Consider the following 26,934-nt stretch of genomic DNA (forward strand, 5'->3'; position numbering starts at 1 on the left):
TACGTCGTGGGTTAAGAGGTTTGGCTGTCCACCCGTGATCTTACCTTAAAGAGCAAGTCCTAGAAGCTGTCTCCCCGCTTCATCGGCCACTACAAGATCGAACGGATAATAAACCCATGTGCCGTGCGCCTCAAGCTCCCACCGCCCCTCCGCATCCATCCCACCTTCCACGTTTCCCAGATCAAGCCGGTCATGACAAGTCAGTCAAACAGAATACTGTGAGGTACCCTCCCGTGTTTTACCTACCTGCCTTATTGATACTCGACCTCTTGTTTTCACCCAGGATTCCGACCACGCTCTGCCCCCTACGACCACGTACCAAGGACAACGACCACGGATCAAGGACCAAGGATAACGACCACGTATCACGGACCAAGTACCATGACCACGGCTCACGGACCAAGGACAACGACCACGGATCACGGACCAAGGACAACGACCACGCCGACCTTCCCGCTACGGCTTACGACCCGCCTGCGCCGTCGCCTCTTGTGCTCGCCCGCCTAGCGGACGATCGAAATAAAGATTTTAATGAACCAGACTCGCACCCTCGCCTGCTTTGGGGTCCTCCACCCCCGATCGTAACAAGTATGGTGAATGGTTGTCTGTCTCCTTGTGCCCTGCGGTTGGCTGGCCACCAATTCAGGGTGTCCCCCGCCTGTGGCCCGAAGTCAGCTGGGATGGGCTCCAGCACCCCTCGCGACCCAAGTGAGGATGAAGCGGTTCAGAAAATGAGATGAGATCAGAAAAATGAGATGACCTTTTTCTTTTACCGCTCCTGGTTGCGCATTTGTCTCAGGTGCTCTATTATCCCCTTTTCGCGTCCGCTGTTGTATTTTCGTTATCGTGTCTGCTCTGCCCATCCCTATGCGCGGGCCAACACTGGTAACGTTTATTTTTGTTGACAGCCGGTGTCGGAGTGGTCTTTGTTTGTGACCGCTCTATCGGCTAGTGGTGTGGTGTTTTGTTGAGTGTTTCGGCTTGTGTGGCCACTGACTCGGCTGGCTGGGTCTCACTGCAACTTGGCGTTCAGGGCTAGTCTTTGCACTAGCCGTCTCCGGCCATTGTGTCAGCGGCATTCACACCGATTCTGGTTGGCTTGCTGCCGTCACTTTATAGGCGGATTACGTGCCCCCTCCCTTCAGTGTGCTGCTCTCGCCCGTTCTAGGCACCTGGTCTTAGTGTCAAGTGATGACTGTTGATGCCGGCAGCCTGCGGTCGCTGTTTGGGCCGCGTGCTCAGCTTGCTGCTCGCGTTTAGTCTTACCAACAGGAGCAGGCATTTCCCGTTTGCCTGCCCATGCTCACTGTAAAGGCAGCATGCGCGCTGCCTACTTTCAGATTACTGCTCACGTATACATCTGCCCCGATGTATTGCTTAGAATTCCATGCACCATTGACTGACCAGGGTTCGATCTTTGGATCTTCCAGGAGGATTTTTCCTGCTTTCTCTGGTTTTCCATGAGGGTTGGCCTAAGTTTCTACTATGCTCAATTGGTCCCGGGTGGTGCGTGAGAGGGCCCCTTGCGGAGGCACTCAGTCCTAAAGTTGGTCCACCTTCTAGACATTAGATCCACTCTGGTTTCCCCAAAGGTTTTGGAGTGCACCATTGCTTGTAAGTGTCCGGCAGTGCTTTGATTAAATGTACAAATACAGCATTTCTCCAAACACCATCTCGATCTGTGGCAAATAACAAGTACTTCCCAGAAATACAATTTGCCAGGGATAACGCTCCGTAGTTAGTGGACTGAAAGTGGCAGACAAATTCTTTTTTTCGGTTGTGACAGGCTTGCTAGCTTCGGATCTTTCTTTTCGTCTTGAAAATGGCTTTGACAGTAAATCTGCAACCAAATGCATTTCTTCTCCTGCTTCAGCCATTGTGGGTTGACAAAACTGCTATTAAACCAACAGAACAATATATTTGCTTGTGTAGCTCGCTACTGATGCAGTTTGCTAGCGCTTGCTTATACTCGCTCACTATCCAATCATAGGGTGTAAAAACGCTGACGTTTCCGTACACCTTCTACAAGGCCTTGCTGTCGCCAACTCGAATTCTGATTGGTTAAAATAACTGTCTGACCATCACGTATTCTATGGGACGGAGCCTGCAGAACTGATTATGAAGGCCTCCGAGTAGATTTCTAACCCCAGGTTAAATCCTTCAACATGAAAACACAATCTGGAAGCAGTGCAAGAAGGGGAAAAGCAAAAGCAGGAAGCTCACAGATAATTTGGAAATATTAAATAATTATTCATGAACATAATATAATCAACCGCCGGCTCGTGGTGTAGAGGTTCACTTGTCTGACATCGGTGGGGGCAGGCGTGGGCTGGATTCCCGCTGGTGGTGGTATGATTGTGAGTGCGTATGGTCATTTGTCTCTCTGTGTGCCCTCCCGGCTGACTGGCAACCAGTCTAGGGTGCTGCCTTTCACTCGAAGTGAGCTGGGTTAGGCTCCAGCAACCCATGCAACCGTTTCAAGGATGCACTGTATGGAAGATGAATGAATGAATGAATAAAATCAACATCAATCAAGGATTCTGATTTTTTTTTTAGTCCTAGCAGGCCTTGATGGCCCACCACTGCAATTTTGTATGAAACATGTTAGAATGACAAAAAAGAGAAGATAAGTAATTATATTTATTTATTGTTTCAGGTGAATAAATCCTGCAGAACATTTTTCCATTGGAGTGGAAGGGAGAGTATGTGGAGAAGTGAAGTTGGTGGTGATTGAGGGAGGGAAGAGGAAGCCAACTCTGGCAGCTGAGAAAAAAAATCATACAAACGTACGCAAACGCAACTTAACAAATTAAAATTATATTACGTTTGATGAAATGTGCAAGGCATATGTCGTCAAACTAGGTGCTAGCACAACAGGCCTTTCAAATGTTAATTAAAAAAAACTTAAGGAAAAAAGCTTTCAAAATTGTAAAGTTTGTCCTTAAATAATAATAATAAAAGTATAATATTGTGACGTATTGCTTACATGAAATGGGCCATATCATAAATAAAAGATTTTTTCTATTGCTCATGACTAGGTCGGATGGAGTAGGCTCTAGCTACCTGTGACAGTGAACAGAATAAGTAGAGTAGAAAACACAAAAATGAATTAACTGAAAAGGGAGCCCAAAAATAAACCCTCTTAAATTATTTCCTTAAGTATTCTGAATCCTGTGTCTTTTGCAAACAGGTAATCGAACAAAACACATTGAATTAAATTGACAGGAATCCATATTACCATAGTGTAATCCAGTATGTACGCTGTAAGTTAATTAAGACCTTAAGAAATAATTTCCATCCATCCTTTCGGCTTCATTGTTCACCAAAATGTCAGGAGTAGAATGTATTATGCTAGTGAGCCAAAACCAATAATTGTTGTCCCTTTAACCCTCTGGTCAGCCACATGGCAACCCAAGCATAACTGGGTCACGAACAACAATGTGTATATTACATTACTCATTGTGTAGAACATGGATTAAAACAGAATACATTGCTTTGCAAATTATTAGGTGCTGTAAAGTCATTTGGATGATCTTCTTTTAAACATCAAATCTAAGTGTTGAATAGCATAAACTTAGAACAAGTGAATGCCGAATCCCTGAGTGAGAGGCAAAAAGTATTTTCATCTTATTTTGGCCAGTTTTTATTTTAGGCTTGTTACACATGCATCATTGCTGTCATGAGCCCAAGCTCACTCTCTTCACTACTTTCTAGCCTGCTACTACAACTATATAAGGCCATGTCCATATGTAACTGGGTATTTTGCAAAACAAAGACATTTTATATGGAATTCCTAATCATTCCTAAATAAACGCACATTTTTTTAAAAAACTCTCACCAAAGTGTTGATTTGCAAATTCTCCATTTGAGGCTTTGCCTTGTGTCCAATAAAAAACATTGATTTCTTCGTTTTTGGGGAACAAAATTCTCTTTTCGAAAAAGCTCTGCTATGAGTGGACATCCCCCAGTTCAGTTGGTTTTCCATTCTAGAAAGAATAAATGCCACAATATCTTTGATATGCACATTTCCTTGATCCACTATACAAGATGGTGATGTTATTTCAACTACTGAGGATAAAAAAGACAATTAAAAGCCACACAAATGAAGACCAGTTTTACTTAAAGGAGAAACAATTAAGCAGGATGTATACAGTGGTACCTTGAGATACGAGCTTAATGCGTTCTGGGACTGAGCTCGTATGTCGATTTACTCGTATCTCAAATCAACGTTTCCCATAGGAATGAACTAAATACAAATTAATTCGTTCCCACCCTCTGAAAAAAACACCGGAAAAAACAGGATATTACTATGGAAAAACATTTTTTATTGGTTGTAATTCACCATCTCCTATGAGAGTAACAAATAGCGAGTGATTATGATGTTTAATAATAAAATGAGGCATTATTTTATACAACGGGCAGTTGGTGGATGGGGAAAGAGAGAGTGAGAGTTACTTGACGGATGCGCTCGTAACTTAACATAAACTTTAAATTTAACTTAAATGAACTTAGATTCCTATACACACACACTTGAAAAAAGTTTTGATCTTACGTTACACTAAATTTAAACCTTCTTGTGCAATAACCAAGGCAAAGAGGTTCATGTATTCCACCGCGTCTTTCGGGGCGAACTTCCTGCATCTCCATACGTGTTGACGAGCCAGCTTAATCACGCGTCCACTACTCATGTTTTTGATTACTGTTTTCTTTCTGTCACTTCATAGGTTTCGTCTTTGCTGTCAATTAAATTTATTTTTCTTAATGAGCATTATTTAGGTGATCTGGTTCTATTATATTTAATGCATTTTCATTTAATTCGTAATACAGTGGTACCTCTACTTACAAAATTTATTGGTAACTGTTTGTCTTGGCAGTTATAGCTCTGTAGCGCCTTCCAGAGGGCAGGAGGTTGAAGTGGTGGAAGACAATACACATCCCGGCTTCCACCACTCTGGAAGGTGCTACAGAGCTATAACTGCCAAGACAAACAGACTCAAGGACAGTTTCTTCCCAAGAGCTGTCACCATACTCAACTCGAGTTCTGCACCTAGGACCTAATCATGACTTATTACTACTACTTATACTTCTTATGTTGACCACTTATTTATCTATTACTATTTCATGATTATTTATTTATCAATACTATTTAGTGATTATTTATTTATCATGACTATTTAGTGATTATTTATTCATCATTACCATATATTGATTTTCTATGTGTTTGCTTGTTTGTTGTTGCGTCCATAGACTCAGCGAGTGGTGAAACATGGCACTGAACGTCTCCAGAACTGTGGAACTCATCCTCGACTTTAGAGGGAACAAGCCCGCTCCGCTGACCTAACTTGGACTACTTATTTATTTCTTATTTATTGATTATTTAGTGATTATTTCTCTCTACTATATATTGATTTTCTATGTGTCTGCTTGTTTGTTGTTGCGTACATAGACTCAGCGGGTTGTGCGACTTGGCGCTGAACGTCTACAGAAACCATGGAACTCATCCTGGACTTCAGGCGGAACAAGCTCGCTTCACTCTGCTGACCTCACTAAGACTACTTTTTTATTCATTTCTTATTTAGTTATTATTTATTTGTCTGTCTGTTGTTCTTTGTGTACTATGTGGTGAAAGCTTTAAATCTCATTATACTTGTATAATGACAATAAATGCATTCAATTTAATTCAATCCAATATTAAGGCTACTTGCGTCTGGTCAGTCAGAGCACTTTTAACTATGGTAAGATGGCAACACCGAGCAGGGACAGGCACAAATGAGTTTATTTCAAGTTTTATGCAAAATACGTTTTTTTTCTTGAATTTCATTCATAGATGTCAAAATAAATTTTGTTTAGCGTATGATCTGTTTATCTTTTCTCAATTTTCAAATAAATGACCGTATTGGCCGCATTGTCTTGCGTTATGGTGTTTCGCCTTTGTCACCTTGCAGTTTCGTGCATGTCTTTTTTATGTGCATATAAGCAATACCCAGGATTTAGGCATATTTTTTTTGAGCGACAAATATGTGAGAAAATATGGCATATATATGTATATATATACTAAAACCTTTGAATTTTGACAGACAAAATCGTTGAATATTTTTCAACAAAAGCTAGACAAAGATGATCGCATTTTGGAATTACTACTGGCGGTCGGTGCATTTTCTCGTAGCGCCTTCAACGTATCAATCCAACCCTCAAAAACTATTTTATGGCTATAAAACCTCTACTGCAGCTAGAGCTGCGACACATAAAAAATAATCTATAAATCAATGCACAAAAATGGGGTAAAATCCACTTCCTAGCAGCATTTCATGATTAAATACAAATACTGGAGCTTTTCACACATTAAAACCAGGCCAGGGGGGTGATTTCCTCGGGAAAAGACAGCGATGGACGTCAATGGCGAAATGGCAAAAATTAAACTGGGATAAAATCCACATCCTAGCAGGATTTAGTGATTAAATACAAACACTGGAGCTTAAATACAAACACTGGAGCTTTTCAGATATGAGGACCGGGCCCACAATTGAAATATTATTTAGGAATATAGCCATATTTTACTCACCAAAAATCCTTTTTAACTGTACACAATAGCCATCCTCCTTTCTTTCTTCCTTCTTTCCTATCGCCATCGAAGCTAATGATGAAAGTCGAGCCTGTCCTGTCATATTTCTGGCATAGTCCGTTTTGAAAATGGCTTTAAATCAAAACAACAATATACTGTTTGCTTGTTGAGCTAAGTTAGCGCACTGAAAGTGCCGCACACCATTTTCCCGGCTGTAACAGGCTTGCTAGCTTCGGAGTTGACCGCCCTTTCTTAATGATGTCCATTTTTTTCTGGAAAAGTCCGTCTGGAAAATAGCTTTGTGAGAGAAATCTGCAACAGAATCCATTTTTTTTGCCACTGTCGGCCATTATGGGTGGAGTTTGCGATCTCTGGCTGCTTTGGCCCGCCTACTAGCCAATCATAGTTGCTGAAAGCAATGACATGTCCCAGCCAGCAAAATGCCAACGCCTATGAAAAATCATTGTGGGGTTGCCAATTCGAAATCTGATTGGTTAAAAGTCTTGTTTAATGCAGCAGACCCCGCAGAACTGATTTTGAAGGCTTTGAGGCAGATCTGATCTGGCAACAAATAATGGCTGAAATGTTATTGGTTAAATGCTTCAATATGAAAACACATCTGGAAGCAGTGCAACCAGGGGGGAGAGCAATGAAAGGAAGCTAACAGACTAATTGGAATAATAAGTATTGATGGACAAAATATAATATGATTTAGATATTTCTTAGGCCAGCAGAGAAGGCCTTGAACGCCCTGACGGCCCGCCACTGCTAAAATGTAACACTAAGTATATTCGTACAAAAGACTTACCGTATTTTCACGACTATAAGGCGTACAGACGCTCCCCTACTTACGAACGAGTTAGGTTCCGAGCGATTGTTCATAAGTTGAATTTGTTTGTAAGTTGCTCAGTGCTATATTTTGTATTATAATTTATGTTTAAGGCCTATATAAGTATATTGAAGGTTTATATAAGTGCATTTGTATGTTTAAGGCTTGTATAAGTAACACACTTTGGTTTGTACTAAAAAAACATTTAATAAAATGGAGAGAATACATACAGTACTGTATACATACATTAGAGAGAAAGAGAGAGAGATTTACTAGAAACTGGCCGAAAGAAGCTATCTAATGACGATTGCAGTTTTCTTTTTTTCATCATAAATGATGCGGTAGCACTGTATGGCATCATTCAATTGATTTGCAAACTTTGTGCAACGTTCAATATTTGGGTCCTGCTGCTCGATCTTTATGTTTATAAATGGTACTGACGGTCGAACGATTCAAGTTGTATTCACATGCAACGCTCACCACTTTCTGACGCGCATCAAGCTTCGTTATTATTGCCACTCATTTCAAATGAAATGGCTTCCCTCTTCCTTGCACCTCCCTCAATAGAAGCCTTTCGCTTTTCACCAACCATATTCAATAATGGATGCACGAGATATTTAATGATACAAATGAAAAAGGTTCTTAGCGCACTGGAGATACGTTCACGCACTTCCGCATTGCAACAAACTGGGCAGAGGAAGGTGGATGCTAGGTGAGCTGAGCTATCACAGTGCCAGGCGTCTGTATTAGCGGCGGAAAGAAGCACTACTTGGAAAAAGGCGCGCAATACAAAATCGAACTTACGAACATTTTTCGACATAAACGCAATTTGCAGACATGTTCGTATGTACCGTTGTTCGTAACTCGAATGTTCGTAAGTAGGGGAGCGTCTGTACTTAAAAGTCTTAAATTTTCTCCAAAATAGACAGGGCGCCTTATAATCCAGTGTGCTTTATATATGGACCAATACTAAAATTGTTAGCACGATAAAATAAAATAAATCATTTGATGGGGTAAACCATCCTCCACAGCTCTCACAACTACGGCAAGCAGCCCCCGACTCTACTATTTTCCCCGTAGAAAAAGTACTGCGCAGTGACTGCTGGGATATATAGTTTTTTTGTCAATACACCCAGTATGACGTCCAGCTGGATTTACAAAAGAACTCCTGCCGCTAGATGTTGGCGTCAACAGAGCATTCAAAGCTAGACTGCGAACTATATATATATATATATATATATATATATATATATATATATATATATATATATATATATATATATATATATATATATAATATATGGATAAATATTGAGCCGCAACAGCTCTGGCAACTACGGCAAGCAGCCCCAGACTCTATTTCCGGTGCGCGGTTAATGCTGAGATATATAAAACTGCGTTGCACTTCGGTTGAACTCGATGTAGCACATTAATTCTATGTTCGTCGTCATTCCCAATGGAAGTTTCAACTGTGGTCCGAGCTTTCAGGAAGGCAGAAATTACGGACTCGATTAATGACGACTTTGGTGAGATGCCCACCTGTTCAACATGAGTTATTATGCTATTGCTGTGTCACGAAAATACTAATACTTTAACCTCGGAGAAAATAAAAAAACTCTTGTTTATTCATGTTGGGAGTGAATGGAGTTGTCAGAAAGCTGATTTGTAATCTATTAATAAAGTTTGGCGGACCTATCTGACGGTTTTGTTGACATTCCCTTTAACGCACCACCATCTAGTGATAATGCGGAGCAGTGCGCCTTTAAAAACGGTGCGTCCTGTTTGTGTGTGTCAAATACAGAAATAGCACTCGTTACTGACACTGTGCCTTTAAATGCGATGTGCCATATAGTCGTGAAAATACGGTAGACAATAATTAAAAGGGCTACTAAAAAGAATACTGATTGTAATTAACATGTTAAAGTCCTATCCTTAAAAACAAACAAACAAATGAATGATTATGTTAACTGATCATGTAGTTAAACACCAGAGGCAGGATTGATCAGGGGCAGCATACCCCAAATGGTCCAGAAGAACCTTCCCTAACTCCACGCATCTGGGATTACATAGAAATAGCAGGATTTATATGTATTTATATTTCACTTTTGACCTTGTTCCTTGTTGAACTTTGGCTGTTTGGCAGTAAGAACAACATCAATAAGAAACACTTCTCTATTTGTACTACACCCAATAAGAGGAGACAATGTTCATTGACTTGTCTGGCTTCATGAAAGTAAACAAACGGCATTGATATAACTAACGTATAGACTGTTTCAATTATAGCAGGTATTGATGGTGGCTTTGACATTGCCCATCTCAAGTGCAACAGGCAAAATTACTTTGACTTTGTGTGAAAAGCCAGAATGCATGCAAACAACCTCTTACATCATGAAAAACTGCTCTGAGCTCGGCAAGGAACTCGTTATATTCTGTAAACGTAATGTAAATCTCTTGGCCATGCACTGCCTTTGATAACTTTTGGCAAGTCATAGAAATAGAATATATATAAGGATTTTTTTACCATCACTTTGTAGTCATTACAATCATTACCAAACAGATGAGATGCAGAAGAGAAGAGGAAAAATGTGTTTTGACGTTTTTTCATTTAATGCAAGCCTAAAAGTATGCAAATGTTAGTTTATAATTCACACGAATTTTAATGGCACTGATCCCTGAAAACCAATGCACAACACTACTATAAAGAGATTTGAGAGCACTGTCGCCATGACAACAATCTAAGGCGGACACCTACTGATGATGATATAGCGCAGCTTTTAGAGCGTGATATTTATTGCTTTTGTTTTATTGCAAATAGTCACAGAGCTAGACAGATTTGACTGGTGAATTTATAAATCATTCTTCCATTCATTTTCCATACCTGGAGCCTATCCCAGCCAACTACGGGCACCAGGGGACCCAGAATTGATGGCCAGCAAATCATAGGGCACAAGGAAACAAACAACTAAGGCTTTCCTCTGTTACTGAATACATTCTGGGCCAGGTAGTAATCATGTTAGCTGGAGATTTGCTCACCTGGCTCGCTGAATCAAAAACATCTGCAAAGTCAAATATAGGATGTCGAGAAGCGTTCGTTGTGTTCAAAACCACACCATCCAAGACAAAACTTGCTTGAGACCAGGCCTCACAGAGGCCAAGACAACAGTGGCATGCAGTCACAGGATGCCAGGGCTCTCTGACACCATGGAAATAAAATAAAATTAAACTATAAATGAAATGGTTGTCTTTTGCGCCCAAGACCCAATCTTCGGGCTGATGCTTTAGGGCAGGGGTCTCGAACTCAATTTACCTGGGGGCCGCTAGAGGCCGAGTCTGGGTGAGACTGGGCCGCATCAGGATTTCCACAAGAAAAGCACTGATAAAACATTCCAACGTTATTTTTCGTACTCCTCAGCATGTCTCGTAGTACAATTACGTTTCAAATTGTATTCCTTGTGCACCGCAACTTTTTCAGTGTAAATGAGACACGTCGGGGTGCCCCTGTGTTCAACAAAGAAATATTGCACTCCCCACTTTTCTTGAAACTGTCTGTGCTCATCACCGACCTTTCTCTTCACGGCAGGCTTTTAAAGAGACATCTCTGGGGCTCTGTAATATGTTTTTCCACTTGGAATGAGTTTCGGGTTGATCTTTCACATTCAGTCGCGCGGGTTTGTGGCGCATGTGCACTTTCGCTCTCCGTTTCAATCCGGCCCGCCGCCGGTGTTGTCCAAATTATAGTAAAAATCAATGTTCGTCTACCATCAATGGCAGCCCGGGAATAAGCACTCTTGGGCGGGCAGATGTAGCAGAACCGAGCCGTAAAATGACAGCAATCGGGTCAAATCCATCCTAAAACAGCATTTAATGATTAAATACAAATACTGGATGATATCGCGATGGAGGCAAAAAAACGTCTATAGACGTCCATTCGCCAAATGGCTCAAAATGCTCTCAAATTCGGTCAAATCCAGCTGAAAACAGCGTTTAATGATTAAATACAAATACTAGTATTTGTATTTAATCATTAAACTAACAAATACTAGTACGACCTGTCCGTCTGTCAAACGTCCGTCGGCGAAACGTCTTTAGGCGAATCATCCGGTCACGACATCATCATTGCTCGCTATGGGCACAACAGTATCACACCTGCCACAAACAGGTGCATGTCAATGTTCCCTCTAATTTTTCATGTAAAACATGCTGTAAAACACGAAAAACATGAGTGGACAGAGCTACTGCCACTGGCTGCCACTTAAACGGCGCCATCATGGGGAAAGGGGTAAAAAACAAAAACAAAAAAAAACAAAAAAAAAAAACGTTTTTTTTTTTTTACTGCGCGCCATATGATTGCTACTGCGCAGAGAAGACGAGAGTAGTGCGCAATTGCGCACGCGCGCAGCTTAGAGGGAACATTGCTCCGAACACAAGTGTCATTCATATCAATTTTGCGGGCCGCACGAACATTAATCTTTCATATTAAGACGGGGGCCGCAAATTATCGTCCCGAGGGCCGCAGTTGGCCCGCGGGCCGCAAGTTTGAGACCCCTGCTTTAGGGTATCTTGAAGAATTGATTCTCGGTTGAATCTACACCCTCTCAGCAGCAGGTGATAGCTTAGAATAGAGTTTTCTTCCTGATCGTGGCAGTGACAAAACAGTGCCATGCACTTTATACTTACAAACAATTGTTTGCACTGTTGCTCTTGGGACCTGCAGCTGCTTTGAAATGGCTCCAAGTGACTTTCCTGACTTGTTCAAGTCAAGGATTTGCTTTTTCAGATCCATGTTGAGCTCCTTTGACTTTCCCATTGTAGCGTTTGTGAGCGTTTGCATCCAATGAGGCCTATTTAAATGGCCTCAGAGAAGTCACCAGCTCTAGTCACTCATAATCACTCACAAGAAGTTAAGAGGCCATGCTATGAAGCTCATTTCACTGACACAACTTTCTAAGTCACCAAAATTGCTAATTCGTGTTGCTGTATGTATATTTTTGACCCAGCAGATTTGATCACTTTTTCTGTTAACCCATAATAAAGTCATAAAAGAACCAAACTTCATGTATGTTTTTTGTGACAAAGAAGTATCTGTTCCAATCACTCTATCAGAGAAAAATCTGAGTTGTAGAAATAACTGGAAACTCAAGAGAGCCATGACATTATGTTCTTCACAAGTGTATGTAAACTTTTGACCACAACTGTATGTATATATATGTATGTATATATATATATATATGTATATATATATATATATATATATATATATATATATATATATATATATATATATATATATATATATATATATATAACTGTATAACTTTATTCATCCCGTATTCGGGAAATTTCGTTGTCAGAGTAGCAAGAGGGTGAGGATGCATTAATAGGAAAGGCTGAAGAAAAACCTCTCCACAGAATGGTGAATTATGTATTTATTTTGTCCTACACCTAAAAAAGGGCAGAGGGTTTCATTATCTTGCTCTTTACATTCAGTAAAGAGCTTCTTGCAGGTCTGACAAAATGGCTGTTTGGTGGCTTTTTAAATCACACCTTTTTTGATCACTTGTCATATTCTTTAGTCACTCTTTACGGCTACACCACTTATTAGTTGCGATGCCTTTTGGTTTAACTAACCCCTTTTTAAACTCTATATTGCCTCTTGACAGAAGCATATTGATACCCTCTTGGCATTTTGATATATCACCAAATCAATATATTTTCACTATCCTTCACAAGTGTTTACAAGCCAAGTGATAGTGGTATACCTGTCAACCACGACCAATTGCTCCCCTTATTAATGATTGCAATTCCCCTTATTAAGTAATAATAAACCATACAAATGCTATACGCTATATATTTACTCACAAAGGGCGCACAGAAAAGTCTAAAATTTTCCACAAAGTGAACGAAGTGCCCAATCAGTCTTTTGTATGCACTAAATAAACCATACAAATGCTATACGCTATATATTTACTCACAAAGGGCGCACTGAAAAGTCTAAAATTTTCCACAAAGTGAACGAAGTGCCCAATCAGTCTTTTGTATGCACTAAATTCAAGATTCTGTAAATGTTGCTGTATGACGCTGACAGCTTGACTAAAACGAGATCGGTTTTACAAAAAACTGACTTAAAAAGTTTTTTTTACGGCGGAAACAATTTTAAATAATCAAAAAATGTACAAAATACGGGAAAACGTATAAGTTAACAGGTATGTAATGGAGACAAACAGTCATTAACACTAATGTATAAACCAACATAAAATTAAAAGTCTTCATTTAAAAGAAGTTTGTGAAACCTAACTCACACCCGCTAGCTAACCAGTACAGATTAAACCCTCGTGACTTTGGAATCATGGGAATCAAGCACAGTTCAGTGCAAATATGTATAGGCTAACAAGTGTGATTAATAGAGAATCAGGGTCTCCTGTATGTACACATACACAGGAAAAAGACTGAAACACTGCATCCAGAACTGACAAGATAAGAGTGCTAATGAAAGTTTAATATTTATATTTTTGTAAGTAGCGACCTTCACTGTGACCTAATCCCGGATAAACAAACAGAAATGAAGCATATGATCTGGCTTAATACCACACTAGACATGGGGCAGATACTCATGGTAGGATAAACTTACATAACTGTAACACGGTATTTGAATACACCTGTAAAATGTATAATTAGTTTGATATACATTTGCCAAAATAAATGGTATTTTATTATTTAATCATTGAAAAATATTTCATTTTAATCAAAATAGTGTTACAGCGAAATAATGCTAAATGAAAAAATATAAAGAAATGTTACATTTATTTTTTGGACTTTTGGAGAAATATTTACTTTTTCAATGTTACGTGTTCAAATGTATACTCTCACTAGTCTATAACCCTTTTGACTTAACTCACACGGATGTATCGAGTTTGTATTATCACACATATCAGGTAGGTATTCACACATATTTTAAGGCCTAATCTTTGTAGTTGCTTCTCAATATAGTGTCTAGGTCCTCAAAAGTCTTGGTATGGGACATTCCTCTGTAACCTTGGTATCTGGGCCCATGAGGAGAATTCCACCATTATTCTCAAGCATGTGAGTGATAATTGCAGAGTTGCTAGTGTGACTAGTTTTTTTTTGGAAGTTCCTTCTGAAGGAATAATAGTTAAGCGTAAAGAGAGTTCATTAGATCTCCCTACATGTCCTGTGGAATGCGAAGGTCACTGGACAGGATGTGGGGGTTGGACTCAAATGTTTGCAGATGGGGGGGGGGGGGGGGGGGTGCAAGATTCGACTGTTTGCAGGTACCAAGACGAGAGAACAAAGAGGCAGATGCCCTGGAGTGGAAAAGTACAACTGGGTGGAACCGCGAGAAGCTTCGGCGTGAAATAAAGACCAATGGCCAGGAGGCCTTCGCTGTTGTGTCATTTGCATATTGTGGACTATAACTAAGTTCCTGGGCAACTCGGAGGAAGGAGAACTACGACGACTGGTGGCAACAGAGACGCTGAAAGATGGACTGAGAGGGACCTGAACCACAGGCTTATGTCTTAGATTTGTGTGTTAGAAATAAATCCACCCGTGTGTGAAAATGTCGGCTTCCTGGTACCTTTCTATTGCAGAACGAGCGCGCAAATTGTTGGATGAGTGGCAGTCGGGTAAGGTTGCAAATTGGAGTCAGATTATTAACTTAACTTTAATATAATTATAGAGAAATTACCCCAACACTTCCTAAATTTAACAATACCTCATCTCATTTTCTGAACCGCTTTATCCTCATTAGGGTCGCGGGGGATGCTGGAGCCTAACCCAGCTGACTCCGGGCCAGAGGCGGGGGACACCCTGATTCGGTGGCCAGCCGATCGCAGGGCACAAGGAGATGGACAACCATGCACACTCACACCCATACCAAGGGGGAATTTAGAGTGTCCAATCAGCCTACCATAAAATCCACGTGGGCCCGAGGAGAACATGCAAACTCCACACAGCTGGACCGACCTGGATTTGAAGCCATGACCCCCACTGTGAGGGCGATGCGGTAACCACTCAGCCGCCGGGCCGCCTGCTAGCTAATAGCATTAACAAATAGCACCCACGTTAGCATAGCCCTATCCTTTAGCACCTACATAGCATCATCAATCATGTTCAAGATAGAAATCACCAACTATATATGAGCTTGAGTGTATATATAGAAGCAAGATGGCGGCGCGCACTGACGCTGCGGCTCTAAGCTCTCCAGTTCGGTGTCGTTCGTTATCTTACAGTCGCCAGGATTTACTCACTATCCGAAGGATATGCGATACATCCGATTTCTTAACACACTCTCCAGGATCTCCGTGGCTAGCCAGCCCACCAAAAGCACGTCGCAGGCGGCGAAGGGACAGGAAACAGAAGCGAGGATGCCGGGGGGGGCTTGCTGCTAAGCTGAAACAACAACCACACCGAGCTCCGCTTCCAAGTATCCTTTTGACCAACGCCCGATCCATCACCCACAAAATGGATGAGTTGGAACTTCGTATTGCTACCAACAGCTTTGTTAGAAACTGTAATATTATTATCATCTCCGAAACGTGGCTACACCCGCATATCCCCGACGCGGCGGTATCGCTAGCTAGCCGAACGCTTTTTCGCAACGACCGTTCTAAAGTATTAACAGGCAAAAGCAAGGGCGGTGGACTGTGCATGTATGTACATAATGAATGGTGTTGCGACAGTAAAATTATTGACACTCACTGTTCCCCGGATTTAGAGTTATTAGCAATACGATGTAGGCCCTATTATCTTCCAAGAGAGCTTACCGTCGTCATAGCAACGGCTATCTATATACCTCCGAATGCTAACGTTAACACGGCACTTAACCTCCTGCTAGCGGCTGTTAACAAACAACAGCTTGCTCACCCCGATGGAGTTTTTATTGTCGCTGGTGATTTCAACAAGGCGTGTTTAAAGACTGTTTTACCTAAGTTTATTCAATACGTAAATTGTAATACTAGAGGAGACAAAACTCTTGACCATGTCTATTCTAACATCAAACATGCTTACAAAGCCACTTCCCTACCCCACCTAGCTGGATCAGATCACCTCTGCCTATCTCTCACCCCCGCTTACACTCCACTCCGGAGGCAAACAACGCCACAAATAAAGACAATAAAAACTTGGCCCGACAACGCACTCTCTCAGCTGCAGGACTGCTTTTCCCGCACCAACTGGGAACTTTTTGTACACGACAACCTCCAGGACTACACGGACTCTGTTCTTTCTTACATAAAAAACTGCATCGACAACGTCACTATAGATAAACGAATACGGGTTTTTCCTAACCAAAAACCCTGGATGACCAATGAGACACAGGCACTCATCAAATGCCGTAATTCCGCCTTTAGATCAGGGGACAAGATAAAATATAGCGCTGCCAGAGCTGAGCTGAAAAGAGGCATTAAAAAGGCCAAGGCAGCATATACCAAAAAAATTGAGGAGCACTTCACAGAAAATAACCCAAAGAAGATGTGGCAAGGAATACGACATATTACCAACTACAACAACAATACTATGTCTGTTAATGCAGATGCCTCACTAGCGGAGAATTTGAACCGTTTCTTTGCCCGCTTTGAGACTGACAAATCAGGCCCAGTCTCAACACCCCCACCACCACCCTGCAGCAATACACTGACGTTCCGGGAACAGGAAGTGAGACTGGTAATGCGGTCTGTGAACACCAGGAAGGCTGCGGGCCCTGACGGAGTACCTGGGAAGGTGCTCAAAGCCTGTGCTGACCAGCTGGCTGGAGTCTTCACAAATATTTTCAATTGTTCCCTGCAACTATCCATCATTCCATCTTGTCTGAAATCTGCCACCATCATCCCTGTCCCCAAAAAGCCAACCATTGGCAGCATGAATGATTATAGGCCTGTTGCCCTCACGCCTGTGATCATGAAGTGCTTTGAAAAGTTGGTAGCCCGCCATATCAGGAATACAATCTCTCCCTCAATTGACCCTCACCAGTTTGCTTACAGGGCAAACAGGTCCACTGATGATGCTATTGCCATTGCTCTTCATACAGCACTGAGCCATCTGGAACACCCTGGGAACTACGTGAGGATGCTCTTCATTGACTACAGCTCAGCCTTCAATACCATAAAACCGGACATTCTGACTGACAAACTCTCCCACCTTGGACTATCCTCTTCAATCTGCTGCTGGATAAAGGACTTCTTGACCAACCGCCCACAGACTGTTAGACTTGGTCCCCACCTCTCTTCCTCCATTACACTAAGCACTGGCTCCCCTCAAGGCTGTGTACTGAGTCCTCTTCTGTACTCCCTGTACACCTACGACTGTGCACCCACCCACCAGTCTAACGCCATCATCAAATTCGCTGACGACACCACTGTGGTCGGACTCATCTCAGGGGGGGATGAGTCGGCTTACAGAGATGAGGTCAACAATTTGTCTTCGTGGTGCTCGGTGAACAATCTCACACTGAACACCACGAAAACTAAAGAAATAATCTTGGACTTTCGCAAACACGGCACAGATCTGGCCCCACTCCTCATAAATGGAGTATGTGTAGACAGGGTCCAGTCCTTTAAATTCCTGGGGGTCCACGTCACGGACAAGCTCTCATGGTCTACAAATACCACGGCAGTGGTGAAGAAGGCTCAGACACGACTCCATTTCCTCAGGGTGCTCAGGAAGAACAACTTGGGCTCCAATCTTCTGAGAACCTTCTATAGAACCACTGTAGAGAGCATCCTGGCGTACGGCATCACAGTGTGGTACGCTGGAAGCACGGCGGCAGACAAAAAGGCCATGCAGAAAGTGATTAACACTGCCCAGAGGATTGTCGGCTGCTCTCTGCCCTCACTTGAAGACATTGCCAGCCCGCGTTACCTCAGCAGAGCCAAGCACATCATAGGGGACCCTTACCACCCTGGTCACAATCTGTTCCAGCTGCTGCCCTCTGGCAGACGCTATAGGTCCCACAAAGCTCGGACAAATAGGCTTAAGGACAGTTTTTTCCCCACATCCATCAGACATCTAAACTCGCGCTAACATACACACATTCCCTTCTGCGGCATATGAATAGATGTTTGGTTGGTGATCTGCCTCCTACTAGCTGACTTGAAGGAAGGTAAGTGGCAGACAGTGTGCGGTAATCGAGAGGTAAGCGACCTGTATGTAATCGAGAGGTAAGCGACCTGTATCCACAACAGCGGAATGACAAATTACAAGTCCGTAACTTACACTTATTTAGGTCTTTTGCCGATTAAACGTAGCTTATGGAGAAGCACCATCAATTTCGTAATACGCAGTTTCTGCGTGTGATGACAAGTAGGCTTTTTTGTGTTGTGGTAATGACGACATGGCCTATGTCCGATTATATATAAACATTTGTGTCTAATATCTCACTTAAAGACAATGTGCAAACAAGGAGCACAATAAGAAAACCTTCGAGCTGCCAGCAAGCTTTAAGAAGGCTACTCCAGTTTTTTCTCACGGATGGCCAAGTCCGGTCATCCAGATCCCCTATCCGGTCTATTTTCCATATCTCCCTTCGCTATCACACCTGAATCAAATAATCAACTCATCAGCAAGCTGTTCAGAAGCTTCATACCGATCCCGATTATTTGATTCAAGTATGTTGGTGGAGGGAGACATGGAAATCAGACTGGATAGGGGCTCACGAGGACCGGACTTGGCCACCCCTGCTATTGGCTTATTATTTGTATTTATTTGACAGACCATCTTAAAAAAATAAATTGGCCAGCCGACACACATCCCCATTATTTATCAATTCACCAGTTCACACCCTGAATATGTTGCCAGCCAACCACAGAGCACAACTCATTCACTCTTACAGCCAATTTTGGAGTGTTAAATCAGCTTCACTTTCATGTTTTGGGAATTAGGTAGAAACTTGAGTAGGCTACATAGAGAAAATGCATAAAAGCTTGGAAAAAACACACAAACCCCACACAGGAAAGCCAAATGAACATTCAATGTTAGAACTCAAGCATCGTCCTGACAAGTATACCACAGCACTACTACAACAACAACGAATCAAAATAATGCTCAGGTTGAAGACAAACTACCGTATTTTCACGCCTATAAGGCGCGCATAAAAGTAAAAAAAAGTCAATTTTTTTCTCCAAAATAGACAGGGCGCCTTATAATGCAGAGCGCCCTTTGTGAGCGCCGAGCGCCGCCAAGCGGCGCCGAGCGGGAGCGCTCGCGGAGGCGCCGAGCGGCTGGCGATAGCGCTGGCTACCGGAAGCAGCTTATTTCCGGGTTCCGGTGTGCAGTGACTGCTGGGAAATATAGTTCTTCCTCGCTACACCCACATGCTAAAAACATGTTTTAAAAAGGCAACGGAAGCAAAACTGAGTTCGGTTGTACTTTATTTAGACATTTTACAATTTACTCAAGTTATCATCACCTTCAAATCCCTCAAACTCCTCATCTTCTGTGTCAGAATTAAACAATTGCCCGAACGAGCCTTCCAAATAGCCGGGTCCCCCCCTCTCTTCATTTTCAGAGTCACCGTAATTTCCATGTGGCTCCTTAGAAATTATGCCGGCTTTGGCAAAAGCTCGAAAAACCGTGCAAGCAGACACGTTAGCCCAGGCGGCAACGATCCATTGACAAATCGTAGCGTAAGAAACCCGGCGCTGCCTGCCACTTTTCGTGAAGCTGTGTTCGCCAGCGATCATCCACTGCTCCCACGCCGCTCGTAACTTTGATTTGAAAGCCCGGTTGATGCCGATGTCCAGCGGCTGTAATTCTTTGGTCAAGCCTCCGGGAATGACGGCAAGCTCCGAGTTATTATATATAATATATATATATATATATATATATATATATATTATATAATATATATATATATATATATATATATTATATTATATACATAATATATATATATATATATATATATATATATATATATATATATATATATATTATATTATATATATATATATATATATATATATATATTATATAATATATATATATATAGTTCACAGTCTAGCATTGAATGCTCTGTTGACGCCAACATTTAGCGGCAGGATTTCTTTTGTGAATACAGCCGAAATGACGGCCAGCACAAAGCTTCCCAGCACCAAATTAGGCGCCTGGCGACCACACTAATTTGGTGCTGGCCATCATTTCGGCTGTATTTACAAAAGAAATCCTGCCGCTAAATGTTGGCGTCAACAGAGCATTCAAAGCTAGACTGTGAACTATGTATATATATTATATATAATAACTCGGAGCTTGCCGTCATTCCCGGAGGCTTAAGAACTACAACCGCGGGACCCAGCGTTTTGGAAGACTCATTTGGGCAATTGTTTGATTCGGACACAGAAAATGAGGACTTTGATGGATTTGTGGGTGATGATGACGTGAGTAAGTTGTAAAATGTCAAAATAAAGCACTGCCGAACTCAGTTTTGCTTCCGTTGCCCTTTTAAAGCGTGTTTTTAGCGTGTGTGTGTAGCGTCCAAGAACTATATTTCCCAGCAGTCACTGCGCACCGGAACCCGGAAATAATCTGCTTCCGGTAGCCAGCGCTATTGCGTTTCGATGTTAATCCAAATATAATATATATGCGTCTAATGAAATGGTGCGTGCTTTGTGTGTCTACGGTAAAATACGGTAATTCTACCATATAGTTTTAGTAGTTTTAGTTTTAGTAACCCTAAAAACTTTTCTTTAGTTAATGAGCCACAGGTCCAAGCAAAAGTGGCAGAAGTACAACACATTGCAGTGCACACAAAACCAGAAGAATGTGAATGACGTCAAGGATATTTTACGATTATAGATAATACTTATAGTATATTTTAGACTATAAAGCACACAGAATTATAACGTAAAATGTACATGAAGGAGTTTATTTTCATACATCAGGCGCAACTGTTCATGAGGCACATTTGTCCTTCAATGTAGTGCATTTTCATTTGTTTGGTATCTTTTATTATAGTAATTACTGTTCTGTTGATTATTGGCAGTTTTTTGTATGACTTAGATGAATGATGAATGTGTTTCTTGAGCAATGGACATAATAAATTGCGAAGAATAACCACTAAGACATGGCAGATGATGTATTGACCACTACAAGAACAAAATATTTGCATTATTCTGCTGAATGCAATGCTCATCCCATCTCACTGTATAAATCCAGGATATGCAACCCAACTGTAAACCAAGCAAAATTGTGGTTTTGTAGCTCTTACCTCAATGAGGAAGTCCCCCGTCCTGAGTCCCGCCTGCCATGCCACACCCCCCTCATCCACTGATTCCAGATATTGCAGAGCAGGGAAAGCTGGGGTGGGTGTAAACTCTTCAATGGGTGTATCCGCTTTGCATAAACACACAACAAAAGGCAGATAAAAGCATGACTACCAGAACAAACAAAAGATTTTAGTTATTTACGGCATATGAAAGTAAAAATAGTGTTGCAGAACTGTTCTACACCAAGGCACCGGATTCATACATGCTAGTAAATCAACACCTCTGTAATCACCTCTGTTTTCTTTGTAAATGTCATTAATTATAAATTCAAACTGCAATTCAAACTCTAAAACAAAATTCATTGTTTCGAATTTTATTCCAGTAAACAGGAGTAAAGGTTTCCCCTTAAATCATACTGCCAGAGCATTAAATCATAGTTACAATTAAATTTGTGGCCAATAAATGCAGGGCAGCCTAGTTGAAGAGTGGTTAGAACATCGGCCTCACAGTTCTGAGGTCAACGGTTCCATCCCAGGTCAGGGCCTTCCAGTGTGAAGTATGCATGCTCTTCCCGGGCTTGCGTGGGTAGTCTTTGGGTACTCCATTTTCCCACATCCCAAAAACATGCAGCATAGGCTGCTTGAACACTCTAAATGGCCCCAATGCACGAGTGTGAGCGTGAATGTTTGTCCCTCTCCTTGTGGCCTGCGATTGGCTGGCCACCAATTCAGGGTATCCCGAGGTCAGCTGGGATAGATTCCAGCACCCCCGGGGACCGTAGTGAGGTTAAGTGGCACAGAAAATGAATGAATAAATGCAGTGTACTCAAAGACTCAGTGATGTTGCTAGGGTCTCTTAGGGCTCCAAGCAAGAAATCCCTAGGAAGCCCATCCCATCCATGCACACCGCAATTTTTATCACACATGAATGCACAATAAATAAGTAAACAATGTGGAAGGCCACATAAAAAATAAGGTTGGATGAGAATTTATATAAAACAATTTAAGACAAAAACATTTCATACTCTAAATGAGTAACATCAAATAGAATGAACGTACACATTTGAAATGACACACTTAACTTTGACTTTTCACAAACTAAGCGGGTCCAATGGTTGCTATGTCTACGGGTTGCTACTGCGGTGTCATATAAAATTAGCCAATACTTCTTCTTTTAGTGGAGTACATTTTGGCAGCCCTCAGGAGATCCTTTTTTGGCAGGCGCCCCAAGCGAGTGCCTGGCTTGCCTGTCCATGACACTTATCTCTGCGAAGGTTGAAATCATTTAAGTCGACCAAAATTACAATTATGTATCTTCCATACCACGCATCATCATAAGTGTTCCTCTAGCCTATAACAGCCGACTTTGGGGGAAAGGCAGAGAACACCCAAGAACTGCATCAGTCGTAAGGCACACATAGAGACAATCGGCCATTCGCGCTCACAATCATACCACCACCAGCAGGAATCGAGCCCGTGCCTGCCCACACCAAAGTCAGGCGAGTGAACCACTAGAGTGACTAGACCATCAGGTGGCACAATTTTGCATGAATTAACATAATTAATGTGTACTTAACACCACCAAAGTAGTTTATTTTTTCAGTTTTACTTCCATTGACCTGCTGTTAATGCGGTTAAATATGAGTCATGTCCCTTATTTTTTTAATACATGGTTGCATCTATTGCTTGCACTCAGGAAGGTCACAGAATATTGTGTCTACAATGGTGACACCTAGAAATTTACTATTCTACCGGAAGACACAAAACCCACAAGCATGTACAAGTGTTGCGTGATTGGGATACGTATGTTTTGCTGTCCGTCTGTGAGGGTGACAGTGAAATAAGGCCAAAGCAGTAAAAAAGATGGAAGGGAGCAAAGAAAAGCAAAATATCAGGGAGCAAAGCAGGATGTAAGCCTGCATGACAGCTCAAGCATGAATGTATGTTTGTGTATGTGTGTTCAAACCCTTACAGGATAAACTCTGCTGGGTCAGTTCCCCAGGGTGATGGCAGCGTGTGTTATAATTAATGGAACATTTGTCTTGTTTATCAAGCCAAAACTCTTTTTCCTCTTGTTAATATCGAAACCCCAAAAACCTTCCCACCCCCTTTCTGTCTTGAAGAGTCTTCAAGATGGGAGCAGGAAATACTAAATGTAGCTCTTGGAATAATCACAGCTTAGGCCAGTCACTCTAAATGGGATTGACATACATCGTAAAAGAAAGCAATTCAGCACTCCAAAGTATCTATAGTTACAGCATATCTCAAGGCTTTGTGAAATATCAAACAGCATGGAGAGTGCGCTCACATCACAGATAATTGATGCTGAGGACAGATTATTTGATGGTTATCCTGCAAGGTGCTTTTAACTCAACATTGGAAAGAAAATTGATTGCAAAATGTTATGACAACCCTGAAAAAAAGCTGAGGGGAGGCTCCTTTCTGCAAGTGTTAAGCGTGTATTCCATTTATTCCCAAACCTAAATAAGATGAGTCAAAAAGTAGGCTATGTCGTCATCTGAGCGAGTGTGCAACTCTGACTGTTGTCATGACTGGGCGATTTGAAGCAAATGCAGAAAAAGATTACTAAAATCTATTCAGGGAAGTGTGGGAATTACCTTTTGCCCCTCGCAGTACGAATCCAAATCCCTCATTCTCCTTCTTCTGGAGCACCACCGTCTTCTCATCCACCACGCAGTCACTGTGGAGAAGATGCCGAGCAGAGCGGCCGTTAGCACAGCCCATCATTCGCAGCATGGCCACGGACGCCCTCGCCGAGTGGAGGTTCATGCTGGAGGAGAGCTAGTCCAGCCCTAGCAGGGCAACCCCAACCCCACCATACCCCAGCGGGCTCTGTGTATATCACACGGAATGACAGTGGCCACGGCGACTCGGCAAAAGCACCCCCAGGAAAGACACGAGACCAGAAAAAAAGGGTGGGGGCTAAGATGACGTGCCTGCCTCCTTCCCTTCCTCTCTTCTTTTGGCGGTTCTCCTAAGGAGTCGTTGCAGCCTCTTGTGTGCTGCTACCTCAGCAAGGGTTCCTGCCGGCAATGTAGGACTGTAAGCTCCAGCGGTGGCAACATTAGTTTACGCACGAGCTTTTCGGCTGGAGGACGGGCTGGATGTGGATGGAGCGCTAACGTGATTAGGTGTTCTCCACGAGCTGCGTGCTTGTTAGCGTGCGCGTGTGGATAGATATGGAACCCTCATTCACAACTGTCTGAGCTTAACTCATCTCATCTCATTTTTCGAACCGCTTTATCCACATTAGGGGTGCGGGGGGTGCTGGAGCTTATCCCAGCTGACTCCGGCCCAGAGGCGGAGGACACCCTGAATCAGTGGCCAGCCGATCGCAGGACACAAGGAGACGGACAACCATGCACACTCACACCCATACCTAGGGGCAATTTAGAGTGTCCAATCAGCCTACCATGCATGTTTTTGGAATGTGGGAGGAAACCGGAGTACCCGGAGGAAACCCACGTAGGCCCGGGGAGAACATGCAAACTCCACACCGGTGGACATGACCTGAATTTGAACCCAGGCTAACCACTTGTCCCACCGGGCCGCTTGAGCTTAACTCACTGAGCAAAACGATTAATTGATTTCAATAAATCCTAAATGTCTGCTAGTTTTATTCACTACCGTTTCTTATGCCATTAACTTTGTACATACTAATCAATTCAAATAACAGATTCACTCATGTTAAATAAAGCATTGATCATACTCCCATTTTTCATATATGAACATTGACACGGTGCTCGAATATAGAAAAATAAAATGTACTTAAATGATTCGATTAAAATTTAGTAGACAAAATTTGGAACACATTGAAAGTCCATGGTTCGATTTCTTTGATCTGGACCAAAATACATTTGGTATAGATTTCTTTGATATGGTTCCTTTTCACATTGCAATTTTTGCAAGCAACCCAGGATTTGACAACAAACCTTCGCATGTGCAGACATCTTTAAATCATTGGAGCTTCATGCTCATATTGATATGTTCATTCAACTACAAGCGTTTGCTGGACATTTGGCAAATCAGAGGGTGTTGATGCAACGTAATTTTTATGTGTAAACCCCTGACTCATGTTAGCCGACCTACTGCTAACCAAAAAAGTACATTTCCCAAAATGCCTGTGACTATAAGAGTCTGTAAATAGGTGGGTGATTTTAGCTTTGGTTTGAACCACACCTTTCACACAGAAACCGTATCGTGACCCAGAGTTCGCTGGTTTGTATATACACTCGCCCAAAAGATGTGCTTCACCGACCTTTTAGATTTTGTGATTAAACTGGACCAAACTGGGCATGTGTTGTTAATACACCTTAAAATTGGACCCAAATTAGATAAAAAAGGAATACAAAATTGAAAAAAAGTATAAAGCATGTTGGAATTTATGATACATAACATCCTATGAATGCAGCCTGGTGGCTGAGTGGTTAGCGCATTGGCCTCACAGTTTGCATGTTCTATTCGGGCCTGCGTGGGTTTCCTCCGGGTACTCCAATTTCCTCCCACATTCCAAAGACATGTATGGTAGGCTGGTTGGATACTCTATATTGCCCCTGGGTATGAGTGTGAGCATGCATGGTTGTATGTATCCTTGCGCCCTGCGATTGGCCGGTCACCAATTCAGGGTCTCCCTCGCCTCCTACCCGAAGTCAGCCAGGCTAGGCTCCAGCACCCTCCGTGACTCTTGTGAGGATAAAGCAGTTCAGAAAATGAATGAACATGTTATGAACTTTATTTATTTTACAAATATAAAGGGGCTTAAAAAGATTAAAACAGAGAATCATTATTTTAAAAATATAAAACTGATCGAGCAAGAGAGAGAGAGAGAGAGAGACAGAGAGAGTGAGAGAGAAAGAGCGAGAGAGAGAGCGAGAGAGAGAGAGAAAGAGTGAGAGAGAGAGAGCGAGAGAGAGAGAAAGAGAGAGAGAGAGAGAGAGAGAGAGAGAGAAACAGAGAGAGAAACAGAGAGAGAAACAGAGAGAGAAACAGAGAGAGAAACAGAGAGAGAAAGAGGAAGGGGATGGGTATCAAGGGGGAGGGAGAGAGAATTGCAATCCTAGCAACAGTTCCCTTAGCAACACAATCTGTCTGGAGAGGAGGAAGGAGGCCCACACTGTTGACACACTGGAGGTTATCTCACAGCATTCTCTTACACGCAAGTGCATTCGCATAAACATTCATCCACCCAAATTGGACAGCTTCAGCATACAGCACTAGCCTGAGAATTTATTGACAATGGAATATTTGTCAACAAGTGATGCCTGGGGATTGGGTGGATGGTAGGGCTAAAGAAATGGGACTCTAGAT

General features: G+C 42.1%; 1 protein-coding gene across 4 annotated transcripts in view; it reads right to left on the minus strand.

Annotated features, from left to right (window-relative positions):
* The window catches only part of LOC144066958 (SH3 and multiple ankyrin repeat domains protein 2-like), a 228,529-nt gene that overhangs the window by 68,096 nt on the left and 133,499 nt on the right, over positions 1-26,934 (minus strand). For all 4 annotated transcript variants that reach the window (XM_077590411.1, XM_077590404.1, XM_077590397.1 and 1 more), the window contains 2 exons: positions 24,225-24,307; positions 21,610-21,734 (listed from right to left, as the gene is read on the minus strand). In XM_077590411.1, the coding sequence (XP_077446537.1) occupies positions 21,610-21,734; positions 24,225-24,307 (208 nt within the window). The remainder of the gene's footprint in view (positions 1-21,609; positions 21,735-24,224; positions 24,308-26,934) is intronic.

The sequence above is a fragment of the Stigmatopora argus genome, chromosome 2 (genome assembly GCF_051989625.1).
Source record: "Stigmatopora argus isolate UIUO_Sarg chromosome 2, RoL_Sarg_1.0, whole genome shotgun sequence".
NCBI lineage: Eukaryota > Metazoa > Chordata > Actinopteri > Syngnathiformes > Syngnathidae > Stigmatopora > Stigmatopora argus.